The sequence below is a fragment of the Meleagris gallopavo genome, chromosome 3 (genome assembly GCF_000146605.3).
Source record: "Meleagris gallopavo isolate NT-WF06-2002-E0010 breed Aviagen turkey brand Nicholas breeding stock chromosome 3, Turkey_5.1, whole genome shotgun sequence".
Classification (NCBI taxonomy): domain Eukaryota; kingdom Metazoa; phylum Chordata; class Aves; order Galliformes; family Phasianidae; genus Meleagris; species Meleagris gallopavo.
This window is the reverse complement of record NC_015013.2, coordinates 33902766-33916975: the sequence shown is the minus strand read 5'-3', so window position 1 is coordinate 33916975 and position 14210 is coordinate 33902766. Positions and strand designations below refer to the sequence as shown.

General features: G+C 38.5%; 1 protein-coding gene and 1 long non-coding RNA gene across 2 annotated transcripts; one reads left to right on the top strand and one right to left on the bottom strand.

Annotated features, from left to right (window-relative positions):
* Window positions 1–916: 916 nt before the first annotated feature.
* LOC100548332 (elongator complex protein 2-like) lies at window positions 917–6671 on the top strand. The gene is made up of 6 exons (XM_010708636.3): window positions 917–2164; window positions 2609–2795; window positions 4359–4480; window positions 4918–5060; window positions 5415–5528; window positions 6372–6671. The coding sequence occupies exons 3-6, from the start codon at window positions 4436–4438 to the stop codon at window positions 6526–6528; spliced, it is 459 nt and encodes a 152-aa protein (XP_010706938.1). The 5' UTR covers window positions 917–2164; window positions 2609–2795; window positions 4359–4435; the 3' UTR covers window positions 6529–6671.
* An 837-nt stretch (window positions 6672–7508) lies between these two features.
* On the bottom strand, window positions 7509–13863 carry LOC109366694. Its single transcript, XR_002113208.2, has 4 exons — window positions 13800–13863; window positions 10734–10806; window positions 10292–10369; window positions 7509–8436 (listed from the first exon to the last, which is right to left on the bottom strand). It is a non-coding gene; the product is annotated as an uncharacterized LOC109366694 (long non-coding RNA).
* Window positions 13864–14210: the final 347 nt, after the last annotated feature.

The window sequence follows — 14210 nt, the reverse complement described above, 5'->3', positions numbered from 1 at the left end:
TTGCCTGGCAACCTTGAACGTTCATTCGGCTCACCTGTGCATAAAAAAAGTTATGAATTACAAATTGCTAAGGCAAAATGGCTTGTGGCTGGAAATGTCATTTCATTATTCATTCATACAGTTGCTTCACTCTCCATTGTAAAGCCTTTTTTGTGCTGCATTATGTAACGAAGGGATGGGATTGAATGCGTATGGGTGGAGAGAGGGCTTGTGACTGGGACTTGCTGTCTTCATCTTTAATGAAGTCACACCTCAGTGAGTCCCTGCTTGTACAGATGCATTTTATAGTTTAGTTTATTTTTTGGGGGGCTAGAGGGAGAGTTTATATCTTTTTGGGCCTTCCAGGATTTGCATGAAGCTTATTGGCACAAATTGTCACTTGTTCAGGATGTTGCTCTAAGCTTTGGGGATTGTTCCTGGGGAGCGAAGTTGTAGCTGATGATTGTCCATCATCGCTGGGGAGGGAGGCACCTTCTCCTTGATCAGAACTCTGTTCTGATTTAGCTCTGAAGAGATGAACAGTTCTCCAGATAAACTCCTTTGGGCAACAGTATTGCAAAGACTTTGTTATATGGGACTGATGTTCATGGGATTTTACTTACAGCCAAAACAGCCATCTGTTTAAGTGGCAAATTACTGTCTGTGTCTGTTGAATAGAGTAACTGCTGGGCATATCCCACAGACAGACTCCCACATTCATGTCTGAAGTTTGGGGACGTGCTGGCACTTCGTGAAGAGTGTGTACAGGCCTTCTGGGAAGAGAGAGACTGGTGGCTGCTTAATTGGAATGTTAATTTGCAAATCTAATTGTCTTATAATGGTGAAGCTATTAATTTGTGTTTTCCCCTCACCCTTCCCCCAGAAGGGTTGTCATCATAATGTTTACTTTAAAAGTAGATTTCTGAAAGTTGTCTTATATTGGAAACTATTGAAAGTCAAGTTTTTAAAACTGAAAATATTATTCCATTAAAAGCGTATTTTCAGTGAAATTCAGTAAAGGAGAAACAGCTTGTGGAATAACTTGTGAAACAAAGCCAAAGTAACCACAGACTTATATAATGTATATGAGATAAAATATTGCAGAGTGTTTAACAGCAACATTTTGATCTTCTGTATGCAACTTTGCTCTTATTAAACAGAAGCATTAAAATACTCCTCCTTAAATGAAAATAAGACCTAAGACAGCATCTTTTACAAAGTCACACAAGCATAGGTCAGACAGAATCACAGAATACCCCGTCATACAGAATAAGGGATAATCAAGTAAATAGTCTCTGAGCATAAGGTCATGAGGAGTAATAAACAAGCCCTGATACCTCTGTACTTAGTGGCACTAAAAACAGTGTCCTTACGTTGTCGTTGTTCAGGAGTGATGATGGGAAAGCTAGAAAACGGGGAGGTGACTCCAAGTAAGGCTGGCCTCATGCAAAGATTGTTTAACTTTGGAGATTTCTGTGTTATTCCTTAAATATTCCTGTTCTTGATTAGATAAGTGAGTTATGTTGCCTAGGTTTCATCCAGAATTCTTACGGCTTTGCTTGGAACAGAAAGTGAAATGCTTGCTTAGGTACTATAAATCAGTACCTCCCTCCAGCAGCTGGTATTTAGCTGATATTTTTCTACTGTTTCAAGATGTTTCCAACTTTATTCTGCTTCTGATCTCTTCTGTGACTGATAGTAGTTTGTTAGCCTTTGTTTTTCTTTTGTGATTTTAAAATATATGGCTTCTAATTTTTATTGATAGCGTTAAAATTGTTTTACAAGAAAATAAGAGTACATTAAATGCTGTCTGCTTTTAGTTAATAATTGCAGTAGGTTTTGCATTGCTGAGCATTTAGGGCTATGAAGTGTGCTGGAGAGATTCATCTGTAGTCAGTTCCTAAGCATGAAAGAGTTCATGCAGGTGTTTAAATTGAATGCAGAGTATTATTAGGATTTATTTGGAATGCGAAACAGAAAGTGTTGTTCATTGAAAGATGTTCCTGGTATATATTTTCATTTTTGCAAAGGGATTTACGTTAATATAAAAACCCTAATACATACTGCAGAAATGTCTGTGTTGTGCTAAACAGCTTTTGAAATTTATTTCAGGTATGGACATGGATATGAAATTTTTTGTGTTGCTTGCAATAATTCAAACACTGTAATTGCCTCAGCGTGTAAGGTAAGAAAAGATTCTAGCACCATCTAGTGAAAGGTGCTGTCATATTTCTAGGACTGACAGAAGAGATGTCAAAATTCAGTTTGCACTGTATCTGCTCTTTAAGTTAATGTGAAAGATTTCTTATAAGCGGCAGTTGACTTGCAAAGGTGAGATTGAATACAGAGGTGTTGTTATTCAGAAATAATTATGTGATTTGTTTAAAGTTGTTAGTAAGAGGAATTCTAACAAACTTATTTATAACATTTTTCTAACTGACACATTGTCATTGCTGGTAGAATGCAGTGAAAAAATAGTGAAACTTTGTAGAAGAAACTGGACTGTAACTCCATTGTAAGTCATAAAAAAAAAAGCCCCTTAACATTTTGGTATGTTGAAATGTGTGATTTTTATATTTGCCTTATTTAATTCACACTGACTTTTTTTTTATTTATTTTTTCTCCACAGGCTTCCAAAAAAGAACATGCAGCAATTCTTTTGTGGAGCACTTCTTCGTGGAAGAAAATACAAAGTTTGCCATTTCACAATCTGACAGTTACTCAGCTGGCGTTTTCACCTAATGACAAACTTCTTTTAGCGGTGTCTAGAGACAGAAATTGGTCACTGTGGAGGGAAGAAGCCTTATCAGAGTCAGGTAAGGTACATGGGATGGATTTACACATTTGAAGGCTTTAAGATTTGTTTAGTATTTTTGGCTTCAAAGTATTTGGAAGATAACTGGTAAAATATTTGAATGGACACTTTCCTTACAACTATTAAGTATTTAACAGTGGTATGTGTTCCTGTAGCTTTAGGAAGTGCAATTAATAGTGTATAGAAAAACTATAACGGGAGTTAAAATGTAGAAAATGCTGTTTGTCTTCCTGCCTTTTGCTTGTGGTTGTACATTACAAATTTACTGAAATCAAGTATATAAGCTGGAATGCAGTGTCTGAATTTCAAACTGGTATTGTGTCATGCAAAACCATTTTCTTGATGTTCTGCACCATTAGAAAATTCGTTATTACATTGGTGTGTCCTGCATAGTACTGCCTTGTCCCTTTTTGCAGGGCATGATGCTCTGAGGCTCTTGACAGGATTAATTTCTGTCTTTTGTGTGGCTTTCTTCTAATCCTACACAATTGATTAATTTGGCTGGCTGGCTCTGTCTGTAAAATAGAACTGATGGTAAAGATTCAGTTGACTTTCTCATTAGGACTTTAAGCCTTGCAAAATCGTAAGGAGATTGCTATTGAACATGAATGGATTCCTTGAACAGATGCTTATGCTGAAAACAATTATCATTGCACCATTGACTTAGTAAGAGCCCAGTAGTGTTTATGTGCTACAAGATTACTGAGCTCTATAGAGTTTTCTTACAGACTTGGCAGTGAATTTTCACCCTGTCACACAGTGTCTGTGTTCTGGCTTGAGATTCCGTTCTGCTCAGACTTTTATTTTAAAGCCTGGCATATTGTCCAGAGTAGTTAATATTTTGGGTTAAAGAGTATGAATTCATACAGAAAGTAGAGGAAGCCCTTTTTTCATCTATTCATCACAAACTTTTCAGTCTACAAAACATTGTTATTAGTATAAAGCAAGACTACTTCTATTGGCATCCCAATAAATGCAGTTATTCAACATCTATGTTCTGAAATGACAGTTCTTTCTAATTAGGAAAAGCATTCCCAAAGCTTTGCTGTCTACTAATCAGATTTACTGCCTGATTTTATGTGTGGTGAAACCGCAGCTTATCTTGTTGGGAGCAGATTAAGCTTTGGGATTGGATCATTGTGATTTCAGCTCTTGGGCCTTTACTGGTAACAACTAGAATCTGTAGTGGGTTGCTGGGGTGTATGTGTACACGTGGTAAAAATTGCACTATACTAAAGCTTTTGAAGTCAGTGTTTTTATTAAAAACTTGTATGGAAGCTTGATACGTAATGCTTGAAATGCATTTCTCTTGAAACAGATAAGCATATGAGGGAAACTGTTCCCAGTTTTCATGCTGTAAGGACTGAGTGGTGTGGTCTTGGATAGGTACTAATTATGTTCAATTGATTAATGTTGGGAAAAAATACTAAGTACCTCCTAAGTACTTTAAAGATGAGTGTAACGGCATCCAATTATTCCTGCTGTTCATATTATTCTTAATTATTCTAGGTACTTCTAGCACACAAAGTAGTTGAAGTAAAGGTTTTTCTTTGTTTTATTCCAGGACCAGTTTTCAGTTGCTGTGCGCACACAGACAAAAATACAGCTGTTCACAGTCGAATCATTTGGTCTTGTGATTGGATGCCAGATAGCAAATATTTTGTTACTGGCAGTCGGGACAAAAAGGTAATTAATGTAAAAGGAATTTTAAAAGCCCAGAATTATTTTAAGTATATTTAAGATTAGCAAGTGCTGTATTCTAACAGACTCATAGTCTATAAGCACTAAGAGACTATAGTGTATGTTACCTCAGAAATCAGGGAGACTTTCATATGCTGGATAAAGTGCTCAAATATGTATGTACAAGACTACGGTCTTTCTCCTGTCACAACTTCGCACAGTGAGATAAGCATATGTCACAAACTGTCGTGGGTATCTACTTAAGGTTTTATTGAATTTTCATAATATAATCTGTATTTGTTATTAATATATTTAATGCAGTCAAGCAGACTTTCTAAGCAGTTGAATCTTTGCAGGGAGAAACTTTTAGGGATCATCGCCTTTGTTCTGTGCTCTGGGAGTATTTTAATGGAAGGACTCCTAGATGATTTTCTTTTTCACAGGTCATCATCTGGGGTCAGTGTGATTTATCTGTGACTACTGAAGGCAGTGTGTTGGATTCAATCAAACCTCGTTCAGCAGTACTGGATGCTGGAGATTCTGTTACTGCCGTTAGTGTCAGCCGTGTGCTTACTCCTGATGGAAGGTATTGCTGACTTATATAGTGCCATTCTGAGTTCAATTTGAAATCAGTATGTATTTCCCCTTTAGTAATTTTGTGTGGCTTAACAGCTCTTAACATTTAGCTGTCAAGTATTTGACTATTTGAATTCTTTTTCTTGCCTTAACCTATTTTCAGGTGGGGGGGAGAGGGTTCTAACCAAATGAATTTATGGATTTCTGCTTTGTTTGTTTTGATGGAGGTGCTTTGATTTAAACTGATTTTTTTTTTTTTCCATGAAAAAGTATATATTAATTTGAAGGCTGAGTTGCAGTGCTTTGTTTGAGTGCTTAGAATTCTGCAGTTCTCTTAGAATTAATGCAGTTGTTCTCTTTATAGGTATATTGTTGCAATAGGCTTAGAGAATGGGAAGATTAACTTTTACACATGGAAGCAGAGTGGGCAAGAACAATCAGTAGCTGACTGGACCAAATGTGTTGAGATGGATAACAGGTATATCTTTTGAAGTATTTTAGGAGCAATGAAGTGTTCTTACCAAGACTGATGGTACTGGAATTTTTTTCTTATGTTATAAAAAGATATGAAACTGCTTTATTTTCATACAAATTTGATATCCTTTTAGGAAAAGACTGATCTCTGGAAACCTGCAGATGTCTTTAATCATAATCTGAAAATAAAAAATAAAGCTTTTTTTAGTGTTAACCATAGAGCAAGATGGTAGAAAATATGGAATGGTGGAGGAAAGAATTACTGAATCACTATCTGTATACATTTGCAAAGAATTTTGAAGTAGATGACAAAGTTTTAAAGAGCAGCTTATAGCAAAAACTAAAGGAATTGTAAGCTAAATGTGGTGCTGCTATGGTGACAGTAAGAGAAACTCTACAGAGGGACATTCAATATTTAATTTGGAACATTTTCTTAGATTCTTTCTCTATGTATTGACATTGATAGTATCAGAAATGAAAGTTGATGGCGACTTTGGCCTGTGTACTTCAAGTGAATTTGAAAGAGATGCCAAAAGACAGGAATTCACACACTAAAAGCCAGAAATCTGTCCTATCTTGGTAACTGAGATGCTAGATCTGCAGCCTAACATGATAAAACTTCAAATCAATAACTGTTTAAATAATTGATGACCGTGAAGATAAAATGTCACTGGCATTAATGGCCCTGCTTATTTTTAAGAACTTCATACCTGCTGATTATCGCAAGTCAGCTTTTCCTCAGTTGGTAGAGTTAAGCATACTAATTATATAAATGTTGATGTTTACATTCACATACCCAACTGTGCCTTGACATTTTGCAGTTACGTATGGATTTCTTTTGTTGCAGCCAAAGCCACGTTCTTGCTGTGAAACGTTTGTGTTGGAGACATCGTGAGGGCAGAGCTGGACATAATGATCAGAACAACAGCGAGTGGTTGCAGCTTGCAAGTTGTGGAGCTGATCACTGTGTTAAAATATTCAATGTCAACAGATTTGCTCTTTAACAGAGACAGCAGGCCTGTCTGTGCAAAATTAATTCATGACACTTTTTCAGCTTTGTTTAATCTTAATTGTTTTTGAATTGTTTTCTGCTGTGGAAAGTGAAACATCTGAAATATAACTTATTAAAACAACTTTGATAATTGGAGAGATTTTTCTAACTCTGCACTTCTGGGAAATGTGAAGTATTTATATATTTTGATTGGTGAATGTCCTGGAGATCGGGGATAGGAGGTGTGGGATATGGCATAGAAGAAGGTTAACGAGACCTCTTTGTTCACTGCGAGTCTGGAGTTGGTGGGAGGCAGCCAGGAGTTGGGTTCTTGCATGCTTGGGTTGACAAGTGGAGTATGGAATTGTTTGAAACACCTTATTCCTATTAAATGCAACTGTCAGTTAGCCTGTCAGTGCTGACATTGTGTTTCAGCATCTGCAGTTAACCAGAGATCAGAATTGACTACACACCTCTCCCTGACACCCTTCACAACGTTTATTATAGTACCTGTCCGAGTCTTAGACCAGCTTACTGTAGAACATGCATGTCCAATCCACTGGCTGCATGCAGACTGGCATGACTGGCAGTGCAGCACACCCTGCCTTGCTCTGCTCTGTAAGGGTGGTGGCTCTTCCCTGCAGAGTGACCCTGGGCATGCACCCAACACTAGTAACACTGTGTGAACTCAAACAAGAACACAGGGAGGGCAGTGCTGAGCAGTGCTGACTCAAGTGATGACAAATAATTGTATGCATTTTGATACACTGGCTAAGCACAGTGCTCTGAACAGCAAAGAATACGCCGTTGTGCTTTCCGTTTTGATAAAGGAGTTTGAGAATAGATTTCAAGATGGTAAAAAAAAAAAAATCATAAATTTGTTTGTGACACCATTTTCAGTTGATATAAATACATTACCTGCAAATTTCCAAATGCAATGTATAGAGTTGTAATCAGATATTCAACTCAAAAATCTGATATTGTTTTACAAAAGTCTAGTAGAGAGACATCTCTTACAAGAGAAAAATACCTTTCACTTCACAACCACACCTTATTCATGTCATTGCTTTTTGGCAAATTTCTTTGGGGTGGGAGGGCAAACTCTTTTCAAAATAGTTATAATTTGGTTTAAAGGTTTTTATATATTTTAGCTTTTTAGTTTTTTTTTCAAAAAAGATTCTTTAAAATGTCTTAGGAAAATAAAATCTTTATTAAGATGTTTTGCTGTACTCACTCCATTTATGGTACCCAGTGCTTCCTCCAGCTTGTATACCTGAAATTGCTCAAAAGCTTATCTTGTCACAGGAATTCTTAAATGAACACAGACTGTACCCTGACAAAAGACACAATGTTAACGTTCATGAGGTTTCATTGAACTTCATTATATGTCACAATTTAATTTGATATCCTACCTTCAAATTGCGTTAAATACTAGAAAGCACTTTCTAAAAGTTGCATGTCTTGCCATACAGGGAAAAGCAAAACAGCCTATTAATTGTCCCTCTTGTATTTTATGCTATCACTGAACAAGCTTTATTTATCAATACCAATGTTGTTAAATGAGCATCAGCTATTACATGATTGAGTAATGCATTCCTTTATATCTGGGATTTTTGTAACTCAGTCATATTGGAGAGTTTCTCATTGTTCCAACTTAGATGCATCAGATCAATTTGTTGATCTCCTCAGTTCAAATGTTTGCAACAAACACTTTTTATTTAAGGTAGAGATGATCCAGAGACCAACGCACAATAGTCTTTTATAATGTAAAATGTTTTGTTTGTCCAAATATCATCGCTTTACTATGCATTTAGTTGCCATTTGTTTTTTATCATACACCTCTATCTTTTCAGTAGATCCACTACAGTCTTCTTAAGTCAGCAGCTGGGTAACAAGTTGGGCGTTGACTTCATTTCCTCACCTAGTAGCAGAGAATTTTTTTGCTTCATGTAAGTGAATGTGAAGGAAAAAAAGTAATTTTAGAGGTTATTTTTAGAGGTCATTTTGCAAGTAACATTGGCTTCCTAATGAAGAAGGCAGTTCTCTAAACAGCAAAATAATACATTTTAAGATTACTATGGAAGTATCTATAGAATTTCTAGGTTTGTTGTTTTTTTTCTTTATTTACAAAAAGAAAGGGGGGGAAAAGCAAGGATTTTCCAGATGTTGGCGATATTCATTCTATTCCATTATCCTTGTTTTATTGGTGTTATAAATCCTGGTGGAATAATGTGCCACCTTGCTGTATTTCCTTCTTTCTGCAAAAACTTGATTAGAATTTTCTACAGTTTTTGCCCACTTGAATGGCTGTCACTTTTGTTTCTCTCATGCTTTCCGCTTGTGCGTACTTTACTGAGAGACACTATTTCATATACTGAAATAGTGCATCCATTCATACATGCATGATTTATTACAGAAAAAAAGTTGTGACTTCAGTCCCGTTTACCTGACTGACCTGACCATGGTCATGTTTGCCTACAAAGATCTCTTACTTCTGCATTTTCTCCTGTACTGCCTTGATGGTCTGTCAGTGCTGTTCTCTGCTTTCAAGTGCCATGCCTCTTTCCATTCCAACACACCCTTGTTTTTTTTTTTTTGTTTTGTTTTTTTTAGGAGGGTGATTGTTTTTTCACTGCTCTCCTTGAATGAAATCTCTAGTTGCTCTTGGGTACATTTGGAAGATAGTCAGCCTCTATATTTTGCAAGTTGCAAAATCTTTGTTGCCATTTAATAAAAATTTAAAGTTAAATTTAGTGTTTCTGCCAATATATCTTCTCAAGACTGTCATGTAAGCTGTGCAAGCTCTAGTCTTAAGAGGCTCCAACTTTTCACAGCACAGCCTGTTATTGCATTTGTTTTCCCTTAATGGGGTGATCACATACAGCAGTTCAGAAGTGAAAACTTCTATCTGGAATCACAATGTTCCCCTTCTTTGCATTATTCTTTCCTGCCAGTGCTTAGGTTAAGCTTAATGATGCTGTGCTAGTGATAAAAAGCCACAGGCAAATGGTGCATGTCAAAATACACACATCTACAGCAGCCTAATCCTCCGCATTGCATTTTCTAACTCTGATTAGAACTTCTGAGTTTGTTTTCATTTCTGTCATCAAAATGGACAAGGGCAGTGTGCTTATTTTAAATCCCAATGCTGCAGCAGGATGCAAAGCTAATGTGACATCCCTTATAAACTGAGGCTCTCCATAGTACTACTTATAATTTACTGTCCTTTTTTTTGACCAACCCTTGCTTCTGAAGTGTGCAGAACTGGGTCTGTGCAGGTTTAGAGAGCTAAGCTGCTTAGTGCCTCTGCTGTGCTGAAGTGTTACTTCCTGAAGTTCCTGGGCTGATTGATGTACGCACTTCTGGAGCTTACCGTTAAGTAATAGAGTGCATTTAACGAAAGGTTGCCATAAATGCTAAAGCAGATGAGATCTTGTCACACAGATTTAGGCCCTTAGCTAACTGCAAGTTTTCAATACTTTCTTTGTGGTTATGTATGTTCATGTTCCCCTCCAGCCTGACCCCAAGTTGCAGATCTTTATCTAGATGCTGATTTCCCCCCCCCCCCTTCCTATCTTTACATTATAAAATGCATGGATTTTTACCTTCAAACTTTCTCCATTTGTGACAGACTGGGGTTGAATTGAGCCAGTGGGTTACAACAACTTATAAAAATATGGACACTTGTAAACCAGAAAAAAGATTGGATCAGGGTAAAAAACTTAAACTCATTTACAAAAATGTAACTGCAACTCTGACAAAATGCAAGCACTCACCTCATGTTTGCCTGTATGTAATTCATGCTTTGTCTTTTTTTTTTTCTTTTGTGACGGTGTTTATCGCAAGATAAATGGCTTGCATTGAACGAAGAAAACGAAACAGTTTACTGGATTTTTTGAATAACACCACTGTAGCATTATCAACTTTTAGCCCAAAAATCTCAATTCTAGGAAGCAAACTGCTTTATATATTGCAGTTGTTGGGAAAGTTTCCAAATATATGGGTTTTGCTTGGTTTCATTTCTTTTCCTCCCCTCCAATCCCTTTTGAAATATGGGCTGTTGAATCTTTCTGTATCAACTCCAGGCAGAAATACATATCAAAAGCCCGTAATTATCCCAGTCTGAATCTGCAGTGTCTGTTTTCAAATGTGATGCACGATAGTGCTTATTCCCAGTAATTTTGAGTTGCAAAGTTAGACTGCTGCTTTATCTCCTACCTGGTTCAAAGCTCCAAGGAAATGTAAACCAGCTGTGCCAGCAGTCTCTCCAAGGTAACCCATTCAGGAACACCTGGGAAACACATTATTAGAAAGGAGATTGAAATGTTCTGCAGCAGGAAATCTTGAGTCTGGCATCTTAAATGGATGAAAAAAATGTATTTTTATCATAATATTACATAAAAAAAACATGTGTTTTTATCAATAATGTATTGAAGTCTTTACTGGCTCTTTGTACAGGAAAAAATGAAAATAGAAAGCAGTTTGTAGTTTCTCCAAGGCTTTTTCTTTTGTTTTAGTGACCAGGCCTTTGTGTGCCTTGTACATTATGTTCCATATACAGTGCCACTGAGAGTTAGACTTAAGGGAGTAGGATTGTCTTGTCTCAAAGAGGAAAGATCTGTGAAAAAGAAAGCAAGAAATTGTGTGAGTCTTGTTCATAATTAGATCTATAAGCAAAAAAGCCATCTTGAATCTTTCCAGCCAGAATGTAGGCATCCTCAGGTCTGTTTTGAGCTAAAGAGACTGGCTTTTGTGGGGAGGATGTTATGGCTTGCACAAAGACCTGGAGGAACTGAGCTTATGTAAAAGGGAAAGATGCGAGGAGCTGGTATGCAACATGAGGAGAGCCTGCCTGGTGCTTGCTGCACAGTGCCACCAACAGTGAGTTTTGATTGTGCCTATTTTTCAGTTATGAACTGGGAAAAATAAAGAAGTTTCCACTTTACGCTGAGCTTTAAAAAGAATGCATATGTATTCTGTTTTTGTCTGTCTTACAGTCTGAAACTTCAGAAGCAACAAGAAGCTGGTGAAAAATGATTCTGGAGCCTTCCCTCCACTTCTCCTCTTTGGAGATTTTTGCCTGTGTCAACTCCTGGTTTTCCCTTGTTCTTCTGCTACCTTTTTAATTCATTCCACAACTCCAACCCGTTCAGAGATGTCAGCACTCAGTCATGTTGGAGAGCTCTCACAGTTTCTTGTAGCATCAGAATAGTTCTGCTTTATTGTGTTCAACATACACCTTATATGCCATTCACTTACAAGCAAGAAATTCCTGTCCCTCTAATCAGTTCATTGGCCTAGCTTCTCCCAAACAACAGTGATAAAGGATGAAAGATTTCTTAAGTGTGATAAGATTAACAGTGCATACAAACAGAACCTCCTGTTTGCCCTTAGACCCCAACAGATGCCACTTGCTCTGTCTTACACTCCAGACTACCAAGGTTTCACAGTGATAGGGTCTATCAAGGAGTCTGATAAATTCTTTGGAGACTGCTCACAGTTACATCTTCACCCATACAGATCACAGCATAAACCCTGTACTCCAGTGACATAAGCTGCCTCCCTACTGCTCATCACCAATCATGAATTTGAACCTGGGGAGAAAAGCGGAACTGGGATTTTTCAGTTACATCTTTATGTATTTGCATCATCCCATGGCTACAGAATTCAGAATCCAGGCTGTGAGCATCTCAGCGGGATGGGAAATTTTATAGAATCATGGAATCAGAATAGTTTGGGTTGGAAGGGGCCTTTAAAATCACCTAGTTCCAACCCCCTGCTATAGGCAGGGACACCTCCCTCTAGACCAGGTTGCTCAAAGCTCCATCCAGCCTGGCTTTCAGTGCTTCCAGGGAAGGGGCATCCACAGCCTCACTGGACAACTTGTTCCAGTTTCTCACCAATCTCACAGTAAAGAATTTCTTCCTAACATCTAGCCTAAATCTTTTCCAGTTAAAAACCATTTCTCCTCATCCTATTGATGCATGCCCTTCAAAAAAGCCCATCCCCAGCTTTCCTGTAGGCCCCCTTCAGGTACTGGAAGGCTGCTGTTAGGTCCACCCAGAGCCTTCTCTTCTCCAGGCTGAAGAGGCCCAGCTATCTCAGCCTGTCCCTACAGGGAAGGCACTCCAGCCATCTGATCATTTTCATGGCTTTCCTCTGGATCTGCTCCAACAGTTCAATATCCTTATGTTCTGGGCATGCCCAGAACTGGATGCAGTACTTCAGGAGGGCTCTCATGAGAGCAGAGGGGCAAAATCACTTTCCTTGACCTGCTGGTCATACTTCTCTTGATGCAATCCAAGATACAGTTGGCCTTCTGGACTGCAAGTGCATATTGAATCATCAACTGACACCCTCAAATCCTTCTTCTCAGGGCTGCTCTCAAGCCATTCTCTGCACAAGCTGTATCTGTGCTTGGGATTTCCCTAACACAGGTGCAGGATTTGCACTTGGTCTTGTTTAATTTCATGAGGTTAGCATGGACACACCTCTCAAGCCTGTCTAGGACCCTCTGGATGGCATCCCTTCCTTCTAGGGTGTCAACTGCACTACTGAGCTTGGTGTCATCTACAAACTTGCTGAGGGTGCATTTGATCTCTCTGTCCACAACACATAAAAAGATACTAAATAACACTGGTCCCAGCAGTGATCCCTGAGGAACACCACTTGTCCCTGGTATCCAACAGGACATTGAGTCACTGACTACAACTCTCTGACCACGGCTATCGAGCCAATTCCTTATCCTGCAAGTGGTCTGGCTCATGGTGCTGCCTCCAGAAGATGAGGAGACCAACTCCCACTGCAAAGGGCTCTTGGCTCCCTATGTGGATTACTGGCACTCATGAGTACAGCTCCCACTCTTACCTTGTGTGATACACTCTCTCAACTTGTGTTCAGTGGCATTTTCAAGTTTTGCTAGCATCATCATTTTATTTTCTGCAATAATTCATCTGTGCTGTAATGCAGTGATGAAGCTGAAAATGATCTCTCACTCATTATAGAGGGAGTAGATCAGATGGCAAATCACTCAGCATAATAACAGGGACCACCCAGTACCACAGGGGTACCAAGCAGACACGCCGTGGATGTGAAGTGCTCTCAAAATCCTCTGTGTAATAGATGCATACACAATTTGGCCAACCTTCCTGCTGTACCCTTGCAAGGAAAGGGGGTGCTGTACTGTGTAATCAATGAATGTAAAAATGCTATAATCACAAAGCAAACAAGAGAGGTTGGCTAAGCAGGTTATAATAACAAAAAGAGAATAGATAGAATACTTACCCACATCCTGAGCTCACTGTAAAACTCCAGAGGAGGGATGTCCAGAAAAGATCCTTTCCCAGTGGTAGTCAGCTCTTAAATGGGTATAGGAGAGGTGGAGCCAGGCTCTACCCCTTCTGGCAGCACAGGTGAATTGCCTTCACCTGTGCTCCCATGGCTGACTCATTGCTTGCAGGTGATTAATCAGAGGTTCAGGCTGTGATTCAGCAGTTCCCATACATGTGCCTAAGGTAACTGCTGTGTTATAATAGTGTCACCTGTATATGGATTCTAGGTGATCCAGCTACAGCAAACAGAGTTTTCACTACAGAGGAACAATTTCCTTCTGAACGTGCAAACAAGAATTCTCAATTTTGTGTTTTTTTTCCTAAGCTTTTCCTCACTCATTCCTTTAAGAGGGTGTTTTGCCTT

Bases quoted from the DNA above. Each gene is read 5' to 3' on its own strand.
- LOC100548332 (XM_010708636.3), top strand. From the start codon at position 4,436: ATGCCAGATAGCAAATATTTTGTTACTGGCAGTCGGGACAAAAAG. The intron at 4,481-4,917 runs GTAATTAATGTA...TCTTTTTCACAG, and splicing joins CTGGCAGTCGGGACAAAAAG to GTCATCATCTGGGGTCAGTG. The intron at 5,529-6,371 runs GTATATCTTTTG...CTTTTGTTGCAG, and splicing joins TGTGTTGAGATGGATAACAG to CCAAAGCCACGTTCTTGCTG.